At 34.0% G+C, this 21500-nt stretch overlaps 1 protein-coding gene across 1 annotated transcript in view; it reads right to left on the bottom strand.

Annotated features, from left to right (window-relative positions):
- Window positions 1–21500, bottom strand: part of LOC134541026 (uncharacterized) — a 53539-nt gene that overhangs the window by 17051 nt on the left and 14988 nt on the right. The window contains exons 5-9 of the mRNA XM_063384165.1: window positions 21227–21416; window positions 19470–19544; window positions 17743–17809; window positions 15236–15301; window positions 10016–10206 (exon numbers count right to left, since the gene is read on the bottom strand). Of these exons, the coding sequence (XP_063240235.1) occupies window positions 10016–10042 (27 nt within the window). The 5' untranslated portion in view covers window positions 10043–10206; window positions 15236–15301; window positions 17743–17809; window positions 19470–19544; window positions 21227–21416. The remainder of the gene's footprint in view (window positions 1–10015; window positions 10207–15235; window positions 15302–17742; window positions 17810–19469; window positions 19545–21226; window positions 21417–21500) is intronic.

The raw sequence follows: 21500 nt of genomic DNA on the forward strand, positions 1-21500 counted from the left end.
TGATATTTAAAGTACTTGCAAAATTTCAACGGTGATGAGGACTGCACTAACAATGAAATAGCTGTTGCCATAGAGACGAATGAAGCATGAACAAAGCAACAGCCGTTGCCATGGTGATTTCCTACCAAAAACTGGAAATAAAAAAAAAATTTAGGGGTGGACTACCCCTAACATTTAGGGGGATGAAAAATAGATGTTGGCCGATTCTCATAGATACCAGATAAGCACAAAAAATTTCATCAAAATCGGTCAAGCCATTTCGGAGGAGTATGGCAACGAAAACTGTGTACACGAGAATTTTATATATTAGATAATAAAACCACCAGAAATGTAAAATACAGTCCATAATCAGTAAAGCTGACATGAGAAACAGTGGCCTTACAAAATGTTTGAAGTGCTGATAATAAGGAAAATATTAAAAATAACTTTTTTAATATTATGCATCTAAATATTTGCAGTCTATTTAATAAAAAATTACTATTGGAATCATCACTTCCTTCATGTACTGATGTATTATGCATATGTGAGCATTGGCTTTCTGACGATAATATTAATTATTGTAAGATAAACAATTTTTATTTTTGCTTCATATTATTGTAGAGCCACTTGTAAAAGTGGTGGTGTTTGTGTATTTTTAAAAAACAATCTTTGTAGTAGTATGGTTGATGTAAAAAATTTATGTTAAGTTAAAAATTTTGAATGTTGTTGTGTAGAAATTGGTTCTTTAAATATCATTATAGCTGTTGTCTATAGATCTCCGAATTCACATGAATATAATGTATTTTTTAACAAATTTGAATCATTGATTAAAATTATCAGTTCTCGACAAAAACATATTATAATATGTGGTGATTTTAACATTGATTTTAATAGTGGTAATTCACACTGTACTAGGCTAAAAAATATCCTTAAGCAATTTAATCTGCTCAATACAATTAAAGAAAATACAAGATATTCAAAATGGGGTAGTAAATGTATAGATAATATTTTAACAAACATAAACGTTTTGTATTACACAGCCTCGAATTTTGATACTGCACTCTGACCATATGGCACAAAATATTTGTATTGTCTACAATTATCTAGCTTCCTGTAAATTAACAAATAATTATAAGTATTTTCATAAAACTAAAAGAAATTTTAGTCTTAACAATATGCAAACCTTTAACAATATCCTGTTAATGGAAAGCTGGTGTGAAGTATATAATGAATCTGATCCTAATCAAGCATGGAATATTTTTAGTAATATATTTATGTTATTTTTTAACAATGTCTTTCCTAATCAAGTAGTTAGATTTATTCCTGGGAAGGAATCCACTTGGATGACTAAAGGTTTAGGTGTCTCTCTTAATAAATTAATCTCCTTAAAAAATAAGATAAAGAATAAACACAACACAAATGATATTGTTGTATACAAGAAATATAAAAAAATATATGAAAATCTTGTATCTGCTGCTAAGAAATTGAATAATGACAAATTTTTAAAAAAAATCTAATAACAAATCCAAAGATATGTGGAAACTAATAAATAATGAGATAAAAAATAAAATCATCTTAAAAGATATCTCCCTAAACCATAATCATACTGTTATTACTAATAAACATATGATTGCTCAGCATTTTAATAACTACTTTATTTCAGTTGCATTAAAGCTTGCATCATCTTTACAATTACCTGTTCAAAATTCTGGCCAAGTTTTTGTTTCTAAAACATATTGTCAAGATTTTTCATTTGCTTATGTTAATGAAAAAGATATATCAGATATTATCATGAAATTAAAGAATAAAAAATCAGCTGGATTGGATGATGTTCCCATTAAAGTTATAAAATATTGTGCTGATAGCATTAAAGGCCCACTTAGTCATATTTTCAATAAATGTCTGTCTAAAGGCATCTTTCCAGATAGATTAAAATCCTCAAAAGTTATTCCTATACACAAAAAGGGGAGTGAAATGGAAGTTAGTAACTATAGACCAATTTCAATCCTACCTGTATTCTCCAAAATATTGGAGAAAATAATTTACAATCAGCTATTTGCCTATCTCAATAAGAATAATCTTATTTCTGGAAACCAATTTGGCTTTCTACCAAAAAAATCAACTGAGCTTGCTTTATATCATCTTATAAATGAAGTCATACAAGGGATAGAAGATAGATATTTTGTTGCTGGAATATTTGCTGATTTATCTAAAGCTTTCGATTGTATGGACCATGATATACCGATTCATAAAATGAAAAATTACTGTATTACAAAAACATCATTGGAAATGTTTAACTCATATTTGACTAACAGAACTCAGCTTGTTTGTGTTACTCAATATAATGAAAAAAATCATTTTATAGAATATAAATCACATATTTGTAATATAAAAATTGGTGTTCCTCAAGGTTCTGTACTAGGTCCTTTATTATTTTTACTGTACGTTAACGACTTCCCAAACTGCCTAACATCTAGCAAACCCACTATGTTTGCAGATGATACTTCCATAATACTGTGTGATAGGAATATAGAGATACTCCATTCTAATGTAAATATTACTCTACAAGAGATGGATAACTGGTTTAGAATTAATAAATTAACACTTAATATACATAAATCTTCACTGGTTTTTTTCTCGAATAGTAACTCCCCCTTAATGAAAAAAGTACCTGTGACTCCAATAAAATTAAAAAATGACATTTTTCCTATAAATGATAATATTAAATTACTTGGATTAGCAATAGACAATAATTTGTCTTGGAAAACACACATCACAAATTTATGTAGCAGACTAAGCTCATTATGTTATGCTTTTAATGCTCTTAGGAAAACATGTACTCATGATACAGTAAGAACAATGTATTTTGCTAATGTTAATTCTATTATCAGCTATGGGGTTATATTTTGGGGGGCATCTAGCTATTGGAAAAGTGTATTCATTTTGCAAAAAAAAATTATACGGATAATTCAAAACGTTAAATCTTCAATTACATGTAAACCCCATTTTGAATACCTAAAAATTCTTACTGTGCCAAGTTTATATATATATATCAAACAATAATTTTTGGGTTAACAAACATTAAGTTTCCCCATAATAATAATATCCACCTTTATAATACTCGAAAAAAGGCTGATATATATTTTAAATCTCATCGAACAACATTATATGAAAAGAATCCTTATTTTTCAGCAGAAAAATTAATAAACAAACTTCCTAAAGATCTTCAATTATCTTTTAAAATTAATAAATTTCCAGTTTTCAAAGAAAGTTTAAAACAATTTCTTATTAAGAAAGCCTATTACAGTGTGGATGAATACCTAATATCTTCTCATAATTGTGATTAATGTATAGATACTTATTAATTGTCTTGTAAATTTTATTATTTTATTGTGTATTTTTGTTTTATATTTATTAGCTTTTACATAATATGTCCTTTTTATACTTTGTGTGATGTTTATTATATTGTTTGTTATGATTTTTATCATTTATAATATTGTAATCAATTGACAACTCCTATTTCACTTTGTGAGTGTATAAAACAGGAAGATAATAAATAAATAATAAAAAAAAAAGTCCTTTCTTGGAGGGGGGGAAAAGTCACCAAGCCTAAATTAGAAATAAAAAAAAATTAGGCTATTGTAAATAGAAAATCAGAAATTTTTGCTTGGTTGTATCATTTTACAAACAACTTTATGCAACAGAACAATTTTCAATAAAATTTTAACTTGAGAAACGTAAAATTCAAAACAATCCGATCGTAAGAAAACAATAACAAACGGGTATATTCAGTTCAAAGATTAATGAATGCACAAAATATGAGATCCGTGCCTTGGTAAAGCACGTGCACCATTTTCATAATCATTGCTAGTTTGCGCCACTAGTCTCGCTTGGTGCTGGCCATAGATGCTACTAGCGAAGTGCACAGTCTTCCTGATACTATCCATATCTATGGTGCGATAAAGTTATTTTCTTACGTTTGCAAAGGTAAACAATGAACGTTTTTCAAAATAAAAGCATTAATTAAAACGTAATTTATCAGGAGGAATATATCTAACAAAAAAATTTGTTAATTTAAGGACTTTTCCGTTACGTAAAAACGTATGAAACGGGAAATTAATGATTTTATAAGTGTATGTTCCGGGAAAGTAAACCATTGTAAATATAGTAGTACTTTCGGCGGGACCAAAATTAATCGGCGTATGACACGGGAAAATGTATGAAATGGGAAAGTATCATCGAGGTTCTACTGTAGTTGTATTTTGTACGATGGCGACTCAAAAATTAATTCAATACAAATGAACAAGAATTCCGCGGTACTCAATACTTTGCGATACCGTCAAGTATCGAAGGTATCGAGGTATCGAAGTATCGAAAATCCCATCACTAATTTTTAGTTTCAAACCCTGTTTTTTCCACACCTTGCAGTAATGGTTAGTTACAAAAAATTTCATTTAACGAAAGTTTTAGACAATATTTAGAAAGTTAAACAAAACCCCAGGTTTTTTTTAACTCCTTGCAATAATGGTGTGTATCATCAAAAAATGTTTCAGACAAAATTTTTCAGATTTACAAACAATTTTAACAGATTCGATTATGTCCTTATTATGGTAGTTATGAATTTTTGTCTTTCAACGCTTGTTTCTTACACCCCTTGCAGTTTTGGTTAGTTGTATCTGTAATTGTTTCAGACTTAAGTTTTAGATAATGATTATACAGTTTGAAAAAAAAATGGATTTAATAGTGAGAATATTAAGGGAGTTTGTTTTTTGACTTTAAACCGCTATTACTATCCACTCCTTTCATTAATGGTTAGAGCCACCCAAAAGTGGTAAATAAAAATAAGGCCTTTCATCATTATGAATAGGTAAAAGCTGTATAAAATTTTGTCAAAAAAACTGTATAGCAGTGTTAAAAATCGGTAATAAAAATTACCGGTAAACCAGGTTTATTTTTGAAAATTATTTTCTCCCTGTATTTCTTACACGAATACATATTTATTAACTTTATTTATTTATTTATTTTTTAATTTATTACATTTTATTAACATTAGAATAGCCTAATAAATCAAAGCAATTAGTATAGAATTTATTTTGTATTTATTTTAAAGTCACTAGTGCACATGGCTTGCAGTAAATAAAAAATATATATATTGCAAAAAAAAAATTGAAATAATGATACAATTAAAAATGTCCATTGAAATATCTAGAAAGCATAATTTCAATGTTTTGGATTTTTAAACCAGTACGCAGGTATTAAATATCTAGCCATACAATGAAAATGTTCTTTCACTGTCCACATTTGAAACTGGTATCCACAGCATTGCTAAAGTTTGTGACACAAAGTTGCCGTGTTTACTTTGCAGTCCGTGCAAGATCTTGCAGATGTCAGCAGAGAGCCCTTCTTTCAAAACATTGGAAACTTGCATCTGAAGTGCAAGATAACCTTCTAGAAATTCCTTCTTCATAACAGAGTTGATGGTTAGAAGTGAACATTATTGCTTACAATATTTCAAGCAGCAAACAGTTTCCCAACAGTGCTAAAGAACTCTTTAGCAGTGTCTCTTTCCCTGAGGTTGTGTAGCTTGGCGACACACTTCACTCACAAGCTCTTCAATTCATCTTTCATCTGACTTTGCTTGCCAGCTGAAGGGAGTTTTGTAAGGGCAGCAGATGTTTTGTCTCCAAAAATCCCCCTGCTAACCAATAAGAAGTTATTCTCTAAGTCATACAACTTTGAATAGAGTTTATGACTAAGAGTACCCTCTTTTATCGCATAATCGTCGCACTCACGTAATCGTCGCACCCATATTTTTGGTCGTCAAAATTTGGATAAAAAAACTCTCACGTAAATGTCGCAAGATGTTATTGGTCCCGCTATTAGATTCCGAGCGCTTTGTGTGGGTATTTTTTCAGTATAAAACAATGTATTTTAAAATAGAAATATAATATTTATTGTGACATTACCTCTTACTTATTTAATGGAAATACATACAGTGGAACCTCATAATTAAGAGTACGGGATACGAGACCTTCATTGTTACGACAGTTATGTAATGCACTGTTGACTACGTAAATCTAAGTAAATTAAACCAATTGTAAATTTAAAAATAGACCAGCCAACACCCTTCCTTTCTTCTTTCCTTTGCTCCCTTTTTTTTCACTGTTTCACGACGCCGGTCTTTGTATCAGGCCATTTCATTCGAGATTAAATCAAAAACCGTTGTATATACAAAAAATTCCATAGACACACTTTCTATTCGTAATTTAATTTGCTACAACTTATATTCGACATGTTTTTTTCACTATAGTGCACCAGTGCACCATTTTCAAGTTACGATGTGAAATTAAGACTGTTTGGACGGTCCAGAATCTAACTTGACTTTAATTTTTTATATGTATTAGGTTATTAAGAGTACTCGTTACAAGAATTTTTGCCACCGTTGTCAGCTCTCGTAGTAACGAGGTTCCACTTTAGTTGTCTGATGTGTGAATTTTCTTTTAAAAACCTTTTTAAATGTTATAACCTTCATCTTTCGTCTGCGTCGCCACGGTGTAACGCTTACAAAAATGTAGCCAGGGCTCGTTGCAATCATTAATGTTCGGTTATGTTGCTTCCCGTATAGAGAGCGCACATGTAGCAGAATATCGATATCTCGCAGAGTTCATGCGACACACAATCTCTGTTTGGTTATGTTTAGGGATGGGACGATTCCAAAATTTTCAATTCCGATACCCGATTATTGATTCCTTAAAAAATCCTTTGATTCTCGATACTCGATACTCACCTAGTTAACTTAATATTAAATAATTCAAATTCCATTTGCAACAATTTTTTTTTCAGCTTTCAATACATATATGATGTAGCATACATCATAAATTCATATTTATCAAATTTGAGTACACAACTAAGTTAATGTTAATAACTCATATAAATGTTTACATCATTAGAAGTTAATGGCTCATATGTCAAAGGGGTCAAACTAATCTAAAATTTGTTTTGTAATACGGAATAAACTATAAAAAAAAATTTTAAGCTTTCCTTGAGCAGTATAAATTATTTTCGTTCATACAACTTGTCTAACTTAGAGAAGGGTACAAATTAACTAAAAAATTTGTGAAATGAAACAGTAACAAAATTAAGCAACAACTAGAGAACTAGCAAATGAAAGTGTTGTACTTGATTGTGGTATTTCAGCGTTAAGTTACATTTAAGAAACACACACAAATTCATTCGTTGTTACTTCGGCGTTGTGGTAACGACCCAACAAAAACTATAAAACAATGACCAACTAATCATCATCGTCACACCATTCGAAAATGAATGTTTGTTTACATTTTTCCGCTTTTTGGCGCAATTTAAAATGCTTGTGCTGCCCCTTACGGCTGGGTGATGAAGTAAAGATAGTTCCCAAGGTCCCCTATAAGAGTTTCCAGAGCCTGTTACCTGCTTCGCCCGATCATCTGCTTGATTTTTTTTTTATATATGTTATGTGGCCTACAGCTTTCGCCAACGGCCAAAGGGTCATTATATTCAGTGCGAATCTCAATTTCAAGCCGTTATCAAATATCAGAATATATAAGGTACAACCATGCCTTACCCGGGACTCGAACCCACGACCCCTCGCACCGTAAGCCGGTGTGCATCCGAGTACGCTACGGAGGTTTGCGATCATCTGCTTGATACTACGACGCTGTTCCAACTATATGCCAGCGCCCCCGGCTGACGTGGTATGGCCACTCACGTAAGGCTGTTCCAAACAAGGTTCGCCCAATCATCTGCTTGCTATTGTATTTATCCGTTGTCGCTGTTCCAAGCTGACTTCAGTGCCCCGAGCAGTGTGCGTAGGCTTTAAAACTTCGTGTGTTTGTCTTATCTATCCAAACATTATGCCGGAAAGGAAAATAAACGCCGTAGTTTTGCGTATTTTTACAGTATATTTTTGGGTTTAACATTATAACGTGAGCGTGTGTAAGCTTTTGTTTGCTTTAGTGCATATATGATTAATGTTCAGTGGCGGCCATGTTGCGGTGTTTGTTTACCAGTGACGAGACGAGGCTTTTACCCAGTATTTAAATTTCCCGTAAAAACATTGCGATTTCACGTTTTAATACTAAATTTTGTGTACAAACGCTGTTGTGGCGATTTCACGTAAAAACTGTATTTTACTGTGATTTAGCGTAAAAACTGAATTTTACGGTGATTTCGCGTTTATCGTCGTTTAATCGTGATCGCGAAAAGAACAGGCCCCTACTAAAATACGCAGTGATAATTTTTTTATAAATAATTTTTGTACTTTGACTTGTGTATAACATCGACACAAGTTTTACATATTGTTTATTTGGGGAAATATGACTGTTATATATGCGTCTAGTCAGTCATAACCCCACTCAAAGAGTCTTTAAATAATTGTATCTGACAGATTTGCAATGTTGTGAAATGATTTTTTTTGCTACATGCGGGAATCGACTTTTATTATTGATTCTCGATTTTCGATTATTTAAGTAGAATCGGTAGGTATCGATGAAATTGGAAATCGGTTTTCCCATCCCTAGTTATGTTGCTTCCCGTAAAGAGCGCGCACATGTAGCCGAATATCGATATCTCGCCGAGTTCATGCGACGCACAATCTGTTTGGTTATGTTGCTTCCCGTACAGAGCGCGCACACATAGACGAATATTGATATCTCGCTGAGTGCATACAACGCACGCTCTATGTCGAGTGCCGAGTTAACTATATCTGATGGCCCGCTCTCTTTCGTGGAGTGTGTATGTACTGCGGCTATAGTCAAGCGTTCGTTCGGCTTGCATTTGGATCAAAGATTTTGTTTTTCTATTTAAAGTTGAAAGGTTTTTTGTTGCATTTCTTATTCGTTTACTTTTACTTTACGTTTTAAATAAACGTACTTTCCATGAATTGGTTTTGTTTTTACGAATAACTTTATCTAAGAAAAAAAAAAAATTTCCGCATAATTGTCGCACCCCTACTTTTCAAGCTTGATTTTAGAATAAAAAGTGTGACGATTATGCGAGAAAACACGATAACTACAACCTTTAAGGTCCAGGATGTTTTCTGCGAGTTTCTCGCCATGGTCCATGAGAAATTCAGCGGAGCACAGAATTATTGCAAGCTGGCAGTCACTCAAGTTCTTAAAAATAGTCTGTCGAAACACCACTATCTTCTCCATTGAGAAATTCCATTAGGTCATTAATGTATTCTGCAGTATATTCAACGGAATGGAACCAGGAATTCCACCTGTTCGTAATTGGTGCTGGGAATATTTTGATATCTTTTTCTTGTTCTGGGTACTTTTGTTTCAGATGTGTGGCGTATCTGTGCTTTTGTTTCCTTGAATTCAAAAATACATGTTTGACATTACTAACAAATGTATTTAGCTCTGACAGAGAGAGGTTCCATAAACTTGTGATGAGATTTAAGTTGGCGCTCAGCATTGAAAATGAACCATTTTCTCACACAATACAACCTAGAAAGTGTATACACACTTGGTCATATATCATGCAGCCACTCACCACAGCAACTATATTTTCAAATTTTATGTTGAGTTCTGCAACAATTGACAAAATTGCACGGGAGCCTTCTGTGCCATTTGCACTGTCCAGTTATTTTACACCACCCACAAACAACTTATGGTCACTGGTATTTGCGAGAACACAAATTAAAATAATGAAAACACATCATCCCTCCTTGTCTGTAGTTTCATCAAATAGAAGAGCAACTTTCTGGTTTTCCACGGCTTTCTTCACCATGTCTGAAGTGGCCTCACCAATTTTGGGTAAATATATATCTCGTAATACTCAAGCAGTTGGAATATCTCCAGGAGCTGTAATTAAAAAAGGAATAAATGTAAAGTTGCAACATTTAATTTTCTATAAAAAAAAACTTTTTATGGTATGAACAGTTTAGACTTAGGCAAATATTTTAATATTTTAGTCTTACCACAGTTAAACACTAAATGTATAGCTAAGCCTACTTACCAGGTACATATTTTTGAAGCCAAGAACGGACAGTCATTACCTGCCTTTTCCAGTGGTATGTTGGCATCTAACAACAGGTTCGTGAAGTCCACAATAAATTCTTGTTTGTTTTCCCTACTACTCTGCCCACGATCAATTGCATTAATAATGCTCAACTGCTTCGGGGTTGAATAAGTTTTTTCCGTTCATAGGACTCTCCCTGAGCAAGCTTCTTGCAGCCACTCCACCTGACTGTCACAATAGTTGCACATCATTATTTTACTTCCTTCATCAAAAATAAAAAATCCATTACTTTTAAATTCTTTCACACTGTCATGTATTGTTAGCAATTTAGGCATTTCAAACAATTATAAACCATTGGAATTATTACGACAAAGAATGTAAACACTCAAAATTCTCGCAACAGCGCCATTTTAGAATGGTGGTGACTTAGACTTCTTGAAAACATTAGGCTGTATCGGATAACCTTCAGTTCACAGGATATGAAGCCCATACCTGCCAACTTTGGCCAGTCCAAAAGCGGGAGGTTTTTTAGAGGAGGGGGGGCCCGGGAAAATTTTGTTAATTTTGAAATTTTTTTAAAGAGTAAACCAGCATGATTAGCACAAGTAATGGGCAAATTGTGTTCTAAAATAAAATACGTTAGCAAACACTGCTTTTGTCACACTATCTTCTTTCCGACTTGTCACGAAAAAGTCTAATTTCTGATTTGATGCCATAGCATTGACTGCATGTTTCTTCGTATTTATAAGCTTCACAATGTCGCCCTTTGCGGCATGCGAGACGGAAAAATCAGGACACAAAGAACAAAATGAAGCATGTTCACCTTTCCTCAATTGCAAAATGCACGGAAATTCGTCACTAAATGTTTTCTTGTACACAGCAAGATACTTTACTGTAGGCTTACTTAGCGCCATTTCTATTAAATCCCTATTGCGGAGTAGGCCTACAACTAAACAACGCATACAAAATACTCATCATGCAACTGTTTCCACAAAATAATATTTTTATGAATACACCGTTGAATAAATTCGAAGACTGTATGTACTATAATGCTACCTCTACACTTCGTCTGTGAGCACAGACGCGAAAAAAGGCGAATTGTTCGGGGACGAACAAACAATTCACACATAGCCGGCTGACAAACCGAAGTGAATTTGGGCACGAATGTAAACAGTGGTATCATAAACTCATTATTAATCCACTCCATCTTTATTTCAAACCAACACCACCGAAAATACAGTTTACAATGTTGACAAAACACGCCATCATGGAAAACAAATGAAACCTTTTTCTGGTTGGCTAATAAACACCAATGACGAACGTGTACCAAAACAGCTCCCATAATTATCGTAAATAACTAGGTTTCTTTCTTAGATATACGCTTAACCAAGCGTTTTAGCCGACAATTGTGGGCATTTAGGTTATTAAAATAACTACACGTTATGGTACGAAACGTAGTTACTATACGATTGTACAGAATAATGGTACAAACATATTAATTCTATAAAATTATTGCATTAAAAACTTCAAGAGAAACAGAACCAAACAACGGGAGATTTGAATGACAAATCGGGAGGGCGGGAGAAAGGGTACAAAATCGGGAGTCTCCCGCCTAAAGCAGGAGGGTTGGCAGGTCTGGAAGCCCCACCACCACCTATTTTGAAATTTACCCAAGTGAAAGGTTAGATTGGTTCAGTGTAATAAACAACAGTTATTTGTTTTTTCCAGGAGGGTTGAGTAGGTATTAGTACATTACCATAACTAAAATTAAAGGTGGAATGGATTATGTTTGCGTAAGTTATATATCCTATTGTGTTTCTTTTCACGATCAAACAACTTCGGAATACCTTGGAACTGTTCCTGTATTGCTCTTCCTTATGAGCTGTAGGCTTCCTATATCCGGACTGAAAAGGTCTGCAAGTCTATGGTCTAGTTTGCAACATAAACAAGGAAGATGGCGCGTGACTTTGTCAATAAAACATTTCACCGCGATTGTGTCTTATGAATTTCATTTTTTTGAGTGCGTTATATTTACGAAACAGTTATCTGAGGTTAGAAAAATGTCTCAATAAGCAACGTTTTACTAACGTATCTACAGGGGAAAAAATACCTTTTGGATTATAATCATCTCGTACCGCAAGAATTCATGGTAGAAAGTTCAAAATAGTTATTTAAATAAGTCGGTACTACATATTGCCTTTTTTTGCTGTGTTTACAGTGATAAAATAAATTGCATTTTATTTTCATGGCAATATGGTTCAATTAGGCATTGTCTGTTCTAACACAGGATTCAACACATATGTTCGTGTTTTTTGCGGGCTATTCATGAATATGATTTTTAAAAAAAAAACTAAATTCGCAGGAAAATCTTTTTTCATAGTTTTTCAGTTTTCGTCAGTTTTTTTCCATGATCGCAAAAATTGCATGGCTCTAGGAATGGTCGTATAAAAAATAATTTCGGACGAAGGTTATAGACAATTTTTTTTTAGGTTATACAATAAATAAGAATGGATTTAACAACGTAAACTATACAAATTTTATGAATTTTTTTTTTTTTTAATTTCTATCCCTGTTATTTCAATCCCTTGCAGCAATGGTTTGTCTTATCAAAAATTGATTCAGACAAAAGTTTTTGATAAAAATTATAAGATTTACAAAAACAATGAACAAATTCGATGGTGTGTATACAAAGAGAGTTACAAATGTTTTGTCCTGCAACCCTTGTTTTTTCAACCCCTTAATACCATATTTACTCGCATATAGGTCGCGGCAATTTTACCAGATTTGATGGGGAAAAAATGAAGTGCGACCTATATGTGAAAAAAAAATTTTTTAAATTTTTGAGGAATATTTTTTGCAATATTTTGTTTGAAAATGCGAAAAAGAAGTTTATATAGGTATAGGCAAATTTATTTACAATGTAGACATTCAGCGAAACCCCTTATTTACATTACCGTTTTTTACGTTTTCCCGTTGTTTGCACTATATTCTTCAGGTCCCGTTTAGTTCCCATTTAGTCCAATACAATACTTTCACGCAAATTACGTCTCAAAAATCGAATCCATCCCGCTATTTACGTCACGTAACAACCATAAACAACCAGAAAATACCGTGGGTACTTTTAAGAGTAGATAAGATTAGCTAGTAGGCCTAAAAACATCGTGAAAAACGTAATGTTTATAGTCGGCAATGAACATTTTAAATTGCAAAATATACATACATATTTTATAACATGAAAAGTTGCTTTTATTTTTAAACATATAATAATTTAAGCCTAGGCTTGTAAAAGTCCGAGTAATTATAGCAGGAGACAATCTAAAATGCAAGAGGGAAAAACGTAAACTCACAAATGTATAAAGATGGCTGATAGTTAAGTTCTGATACTGTATTTATGTCACAACTTAGCCGAAATAAGGTACGAGACAAACTTCACAAGATAAAATGAGCGGAGTCTTGGTAACTGTTTTATACGTATTTTATAATTTCGGAAGTATTGTACAGTTGACGCATATTTTTTAAACTAACAATTTATTCCTGGGGATCGCAAATATTTAATTATTGGTATCAAGACATCAAGATGAACGTAAACTTGAACATTTCACGGCAGCGAGAAAACTGGTGTGTATACCAATAAACTGGTATTAGAACTGGACAAAACTGGTACACGGGAGGTGGAGCTTATATTTTTTTCCGCTAAGCTCGCATCTATTGGCTGGCTGCTGATGGAAGGTCACGAGTCTGGGCGGAGCGTTGAGTGAGTTATACTGTGCATGCGCAGCTCAGTGAACAAAGAGAGCCAGCCGGCGCGCCGTAACAGCAGCTGACCGAGTACAATGACCTTTCTCCGCGCACGACGCGGTAATGAATTACCGGTGCGACCTATATGGGGGGAATCTTAAATACCAAATTCAAGACCTCAAATTATGGGTGCGACCTATCTGCGATGGCGACCTATATGCGAGTAAATACGGTAGTGATTCTGTTTGTAAGAAAAGTAAATTTCACCTACCACGAATTAGCTGTTACCATACCTACACTGGAACATTTCAGAGTTACAAATTCATAATTGGTTTTTTCTCATAGTTTTTGAAGTGAAACTTCTAATGCGACTTCCAACATTGTTGCGTTAAACATTTAACACTACCATGGAGGGGGTATGAAAGCACTGTTGCTTTAAACGTTCAACGTTCCTGGGGAGGGGAAATATTGTGAAAAGAATTCCGGCGCTGGTATATTGCAGACAGTACAGAGAACTCGGCCGGCACGTGGCAGCGTACTGCTCAGGTTTCACCCCGCCATGCTGCAGGGATTGGCGGGTCGCGCCGATTGTAACAGGCCTGCGCATGTCGCCACACACGGCTTGAGGCAGACGACAACACGGCGGGGTTCGAGGTTATTGTTGTGCACCGCGCCACGGGAGTATATTCGCAAGGAAATGGCTTTCTCACAAGTACGTGTTATTTCAATTACTTGTGTAAATCAGTATTGTTAAACAGTGTTGTATGAGTATTGTTTTAGCTGTGTAACTAAATATTTATTGCTGGTATGATACTTTTCACGCTTTAGTTTTACATTGGTAATTATTTGTCGAGTTATTATTTGATCAACTGAATCACACACCGTATTATAGTTATGAGCCCACGAGCGTGTAAATATTTTGAGTCCAACAGAGAATATGCTAGTTAAAAGAAATTCAAACAAATATCATGCGTGGAATATTATATTTTAATCAGGTACTTTTCAGAAGTTTCTCTTCTACCGTGTGTGACTTGCACACACCCACATTTTTTTTTTTTTTATATTTTCCGATCATTTTTTATTGTGCACAAATAGATTATTCTGAAATGACTTTCAGTTATACCATATATTTATTACATACCACACTAGATACCTTTACCTACACAAATATAAATCAATATTTTAAATATATTTAATAACATTTACCAAACACTACATAAATTTTTAGTGGAGTATGTCACTGAAAACGTTATTAGAAACATATAATAACAATTTTTTTTAGATATCTTCTTGTAATATGTACAGAAATTTAAATGCTCGTTTCATCATAATTCTTGTGGTGTGACTGCTTATAGATCCACTACAACTTAGGGTCGAGCTCATAAACCTTGTGCAAAAAATGATCAAGTCAATCCACCACATATTTAAGGAATTTTAACTAAAAATAAATATCAAGTGTTCGGCAATATTTTCAGCATCAATATTGGACTACTTCATAAGTTATCTTATGTCCTCTTACCTCAATTTGTTTGTAATCGCTGTCCGCAATTTCCGCAGCCCTCTCTGATTGAGATGTACTCTATCTCTGGAATTTGAAATAGTGAAAATTACACTACACGGTAACTGTACATACAATAAACTAGGGGTCTGCAAGCAGAGGATTTTCACTTCGAGTCGAGCTCGAGCGAGTTTGCTAAAATACTCGCGAGTATCGAGTCGAGTTCGAGTTTTTTTTTTTAAAGTTTATTGCACATAAATTTACTGTGATGGAGTAATAAAATGTGAGAACTTTTGAGAAAAATATGGAAATAAAAAAAGAAACCATTATCATTGTTAGCCTACTAAATAGATAGACCTACATTAGAGGTCTGCGAGCCTAAGAATTTTACTTTGAGCCAAGCTCGAGCGAGCCTACTTGAAAGTTCTCGAAGCTTGAGCTTTTGTGGTACAGTCACACTTTTGGAAAATTATTTTTACCTTAAACTTAGTAGGTATAATGTTTGAATGAAGTATTAAAATGAAGTGGGCTTATTAATTTTGGGTAACTATTTACAGAGTGCATTTATAATTTGCACTGCTAGGAAAAAAAACATGTTTGCCATTGAATCTAACCTGTTTCCATTGGTTCATTAGTAACTGATATCATCCAACTAACATAACCACAGTTTACAAGTGTATGTTTGTGTAAATGTAACATATATTTGGAATAATTTCATCCTTGTCAATTTTTCTTGAGTCCTTACTGAGCTTCAACAAACTGAGCACCAAAAATCATGTTGTTTGAAAAGTACATTCACATTGTTTCAACATTTCCACTTTTCGGCACAAAAATTCTGAGAGAGATTGTCATAGAGTATTAAATTCTGTTCTTCAATCTATCATGCAGAAAAATAATTTGTTCTGCACGTTCAGGAGTTAAATTAGCTCTACGATTGGAGATGGTGTTTACAGCAGAAGAGAAGCGTCTCTCGCTGGCAACCTGTGTGGCTGGAATGCTTTAGTAAAATTGTTTAACCTCAAAATTAGTGTCAAATATCTGTAACTTGTCACTAAAGTTTAATCAATTGAAAGTAATAAAAATAGAAGCATTTTACTTAATTCAATTTACACTTGCAAAAAAAAAACATACGCACAATAAACCTACATGGAAATAAAAGTCTTTTTCAATATCCTGTAGTATGAAATGTGTTTACTTATGTCATCAAATGTAGAGCTGTACTGAAGAAGCCGATTTTGCCAATATTTAGTTGAATCGGCATTTCTGCCGACTTCCGATACGCTTGTTAATTTTCGGCCGATATTACTGAAAAACGAAAGAGACTGCCATAACCTAGAAATCCACGAGTACCCTTTTCACTTTTCGTAGTAGTACTGCATTCTTTCAGATCGCATTATTTCTTAGCAACATGTGCCAACCGTACATATCAAGATTTAACAACCTTTTTTTTTCAATAATATTCTTTAAATTTAATATGTCCTAAATAAATACATTACCATTACGGTAAATACACATCTCGGTTATTACGGCAACTATAGTGCAAATGTGGTAACTATCATGCTTCTGTAGTAGTTATGGTATCTACAAAGAATCTTTAGTTCTTTTTATGGTAATTATCTTAAGATAACGATTGGGTTTGTACTGTAGTTATGGTACATCATCCATATTTCTTCATAAGTTGTTGTTCATTTGTCTTTTCTTCATATTTATATTTACGTGCGCCATTACTAAGGCAGGAACTGAGGAACTTTCATAAAAATTTTAAAAGGGACTTTATATCATACATTTAATGGCGTAAATGATGAGACCCCGGACTATTTAAACGCTTTATACAGTAAAATGCGGGAAATGTTTCCGCATAAAGCGGGAAATACTTCCGCATAAAGCAGGAAAGTGATACATTAATGCTATGCGGAAAATTATAGAAGTAAAAAAAATTAATCATGGAAATTCATAAATCCCGGGTACGTAAAAATGATGTGTTCATGTATACGTTCGATCATGTTACATTATAAAGTAAAGGATAATAGTGTTGTAAGACTTTTATTCCGATATAATGAGTCTTTTTTTTTTCTGAAGGTACAGTGCAAGAAAAGCTCGCTCGAATTTCGAGTTGTTGAAAAGCCACGAGCTCGAGTTCGAGTATTACTAAAAAAACTCGACTCGAAACTCGAATTTCGAGTACTCGCAGGTGTCTACAATAAACCTGATAAAGATTCGTTGTCCGAATTATAGCTACATTATGTTCACTTATACTTTTGTCATTGGCTTTGATATAACTATCCGAAACAGCTCACTATAACACTCTAGTTTTATTTGATCGTAGACACAATTAAACAAGTTTTTCTTTAATTTAATATTTGTAACATTTAAACATTTTACACTAGACTAACAACACTGCAAGGATTTATATGGGAAACGTAACAAGTTACATGCATTAATTATTTTCTTACATGTAATTAGAGTGAATACAGATGAAAATTATTATTGTAGGTTATTATTGATGACAAAAAACCTAAAAACCATACCTGCAATAAATATTGTGCGGGACCATTGCTGCCTTCACCGCAAAGTCTAGCAGCTCGACACATGTTCCTAAAAAAAAAAAAGGAATGCAGAACTCCTCTGTAATCAGTATGCTATTTCGTCAAATCATTTCAGCAAATTCGACATGCAAACTATCCTGTGGGGCAAAACAAGTACTGTATTCCGATGCTCTTCAAATTTTTTTATTTGTTTTAAATAATGTGAGGTAAAATTTAAAATACTAACATTGACTCTATTATAATAGTTATAGAGCTTGACAGGTACTTTTGCCACACATATCTACTTATTAAATAGTATATTGTTTCATTAAAATAACAATTACAATTGAATTCTACATTTTTATATCCCTTGAACGTATGAAACTTAATTACAATTATTTTAATATCGGTATAAGTTATCTCACTTATACAATAATTGTATTACGTTTCTTACTAGGTTTAAGGTTTTATATTAGGCTACTTCTTTTCATTCCGTAATCGAATTCCAAATTGGTGTTTATATTATTTGCATTTTTCGTATTTTAATTGCATTGAATTTTGTGAACCAGTACCTACTCATCAGTTTTTTGTTTGTCATATACATATGAACCATAAGAATTTGGAAATTTTATATTGGCATTGCCAGACAACATGCACTTATTACAAACATGTACAATGTAATTGCTGCCTTTGTTTGCAAAAATGTAAAATTAACATAGATAGTCCATAAACTTTTAGAAAAAAAAAGGAAAAGTAAATATTCAATATCATAAAACACTGTAAAGTTACAACACATGTTTGTAAGACAATCTTCATACACTTTTCCTAACATATAAGGTGTAACTACAGTCACAGAACATAACAAATCTTTTAAGATACTAAACTGTCATTTTACATTGTCTTGGAGAAAAGTTAACTGCTCAAAATGCTGTGGCAACAACTCACACCGAGTGGTAACAATGTTACCTGCGGTGGAGAAAACCCTCTTGCTCGCAACTTGTGTAGTTTGGAAGGACAGATAACTTTCAGCTAATTGTATGACAAGTGGGAAGATCTCTTGAAGTTCCTACCACCACTCGTAGGGATTGGAATTCTCGGTACACACGTTGCTGCCAAAGAACTCTCAGTAGCATTTGTTTTCTGTTCACCACTTGCGTAATTTACTTCTGATTCTGGCAAATTGTGTCACACAAAGCCCACACAAAGCCCCCTGAACTGGAATCTTGTTTTTTGTGGGGGTAATAGTACTACTGTCAATATCTGTGCCTTTTACTGTAAATTCTACTTTCAATAGATTGACTGCATATTGACGCTCAGCATAATTGAAAATTTAAATTTTGCTTCCTAGATCAAGCACACTGAAGAGAACATTTATGTCATCCATCTTGTACATGCTGAATGTGCTTTTCAAATAATTCAACAGTTTACGTGCAAATTGTTAGTTGTTGTAACTTCAAGGCTTGGAATTAGAAACACTTTAATATTTGTAAACATAACCTCAACATAGGTATGTTTTTATACATTTTGTTTGTGACCCTATTCTATATTTCGACGCAAATTTTTCAATATTAGATTTGTATTTGTAATTTCCGAACCTTCGCAGATGCCTAGTAAATGGTAAGTAACGGTTGTCCCATTATTCTGTGAGGAGAATCTGGTAGTACAATGTTTGTATATTTTTGTTGTTATAATGCATGTTGACCACCCTGTCAGACATGTGGATCACTAACCTGAGCGAGGTTGGCATTCCACCCCGGAAGTCACCTGAGCATAGGAGGGGGCAGCGGCCAGCGGTGCAGTGGACCCTGCAACAGCAGAGTTGCCAGCATGCAGGGCAGCAAAAGTAAGCCGTTGCGGTTTTTTGGTGCCTGTAATGTGACACATCAGCCTCAATGACTGCAAATAGAAAAACTGTTAGTATGCACGCGAAGTAAGTTTGGGGCAGCAGCGACTGTAATGGAAGAATAAATCAATGAAAAGAAAAGGGAGATGCTTTGGCTTCCGGACAGGAAGGTTCCGATTCCGATGATTTACGGGGGGGTAGTCGAGAAATACTGACTTTGACGTCTCGAAGTTGGTGGTACTGGCTGACGTCAGGACGACCTACTGAGAGGTGTCCAAAACAAGGAGAGAGCAACTCACACGAGGCGACTGCTGAAGCATTGGACTTACGGAGTATCTCAAAATGTGAAGGACGAATTTTGTGTCAACAAGCAAGCAAATATACCGCTGTAAGTACATAGTTTACCTGTTTGAAAATAAAAATGCCCACGTTTCAAACCATATATGCGATTAAAATAATGAAATTAATACATAAAATTATATTTATACTAATTTGATAGTGAACTTGAATAACATAAATATGAACATGTATTAAAAACGAATTTACAACTAGATAAATATGTTTTGAATGTTTGTGTTGTTAAATTATTTTGGCCATCTTGTGTCTGTGATCTATAAGCGGGTGAAGTTAACCACGTGGTAGCGAACAACACGCTAGCTGTAGAAGAGGTTACGTACGTAGCCTGTATTGTTTACAAAACTAAGCAACGATTTTTTTAGTTTCTTTTCCCCAAATTGAATTTATTTACTCTCTCAATTTTAATTTGATATATGGACAAATTAACGGGAATTAATACCATACATAATCTATTGCTTACAACAAACAAAAGTGTACCAGTACTTGAGTCACCTACATAGCCGACTTCATTAAGTATTACTTATATCAATGAATAAGCATGGCTTATTTGATTATGAATACCGTACAAACCCACGTACCACCCGCCCCCGGGTAAGACCCTCACCCTTATTTTTAGAATACCATGGTGGGAAAAAATGTTTTTATTGCAAATCTGCATGGGGAAAAAATAATTCAGTCGTGATTTATTTTCCTTTCAAACAGTAACAAATCGTAAAGAATTACCAAAAAAGTACTATGCTACTTACTACAGCCTCGGTTTTTGTGTTAAAAGTGTACAGAAGGCAGGCAACTGCAATGTGGCAACATCGCGCGAGTAGAACGTGGCATCGTCGCGCGCGATTGAGAACAACATGCCGTGTGTGCGCGTGACCTTGCCCAGCTCCCAGCTGTTTACAGTTACAATCTTCCGTGTCCATTATCGTGCGCTGGGCAATGACCTCGTTCAAACAAATAAACTATAAAGCACGCGAGTCCTAGCCACGCATAATAAAAACTATTTTTATTACATGCATAATAAAAAAACCTTGTGCCTAAATGTGGCATATTCTACATAAAAATATAAATTAGGTTAACACAAATACAGCATTTACTTAGGCTTAAATAAAAGTGACGTACAAAATCACACAGACAATAAAATTAACAAAAGAATAACATGATGTCACAGCCGTCGGCCAAGAACGGATTTAAACTTCCTCTCAGCTGTTGTCCACAGTGCTGCCAGTGGCGGAGCACTCATGGTTATTTATTAACTTTTTAACTGCGCAAATAATAGTAGGTAATACTTACCACCATTGTGCGCTGACACCACTTTTCGGATATGGTTGTTCCACGACAGTACCCTCTGTTTCAAAGTTGCACAGCTCCACAACTTCTGAAATGGGGGTACTGTCGTGAGAATTATGGTCTTTCTTCTCTGGAGAAGGAAGGCCATAATTCACCGCAGCATGACCTTCATTGGTGCAAACGAAGAGCCTTTCTGCAATCATGGGTAACAGTGAATTAATAATTACCTTGTCTCGTAAATTTAACTTGAACGAATCATGATATAAAATCAGCCACC

Source organism: Bacillus rossius, chromosome 17 (genome assembly GCF_032445375.1).
Source record: "Bacillus rossius redtenbacheri isolate Brsri chromosome 17, Brsri_v3, whole genome shotgun sequence".
NCBI lineage: Eukaryota > Metazoa > Arthropoda > Insecta > Phasmatodea > Bacillidae > Bacillus > Bacillus rossius.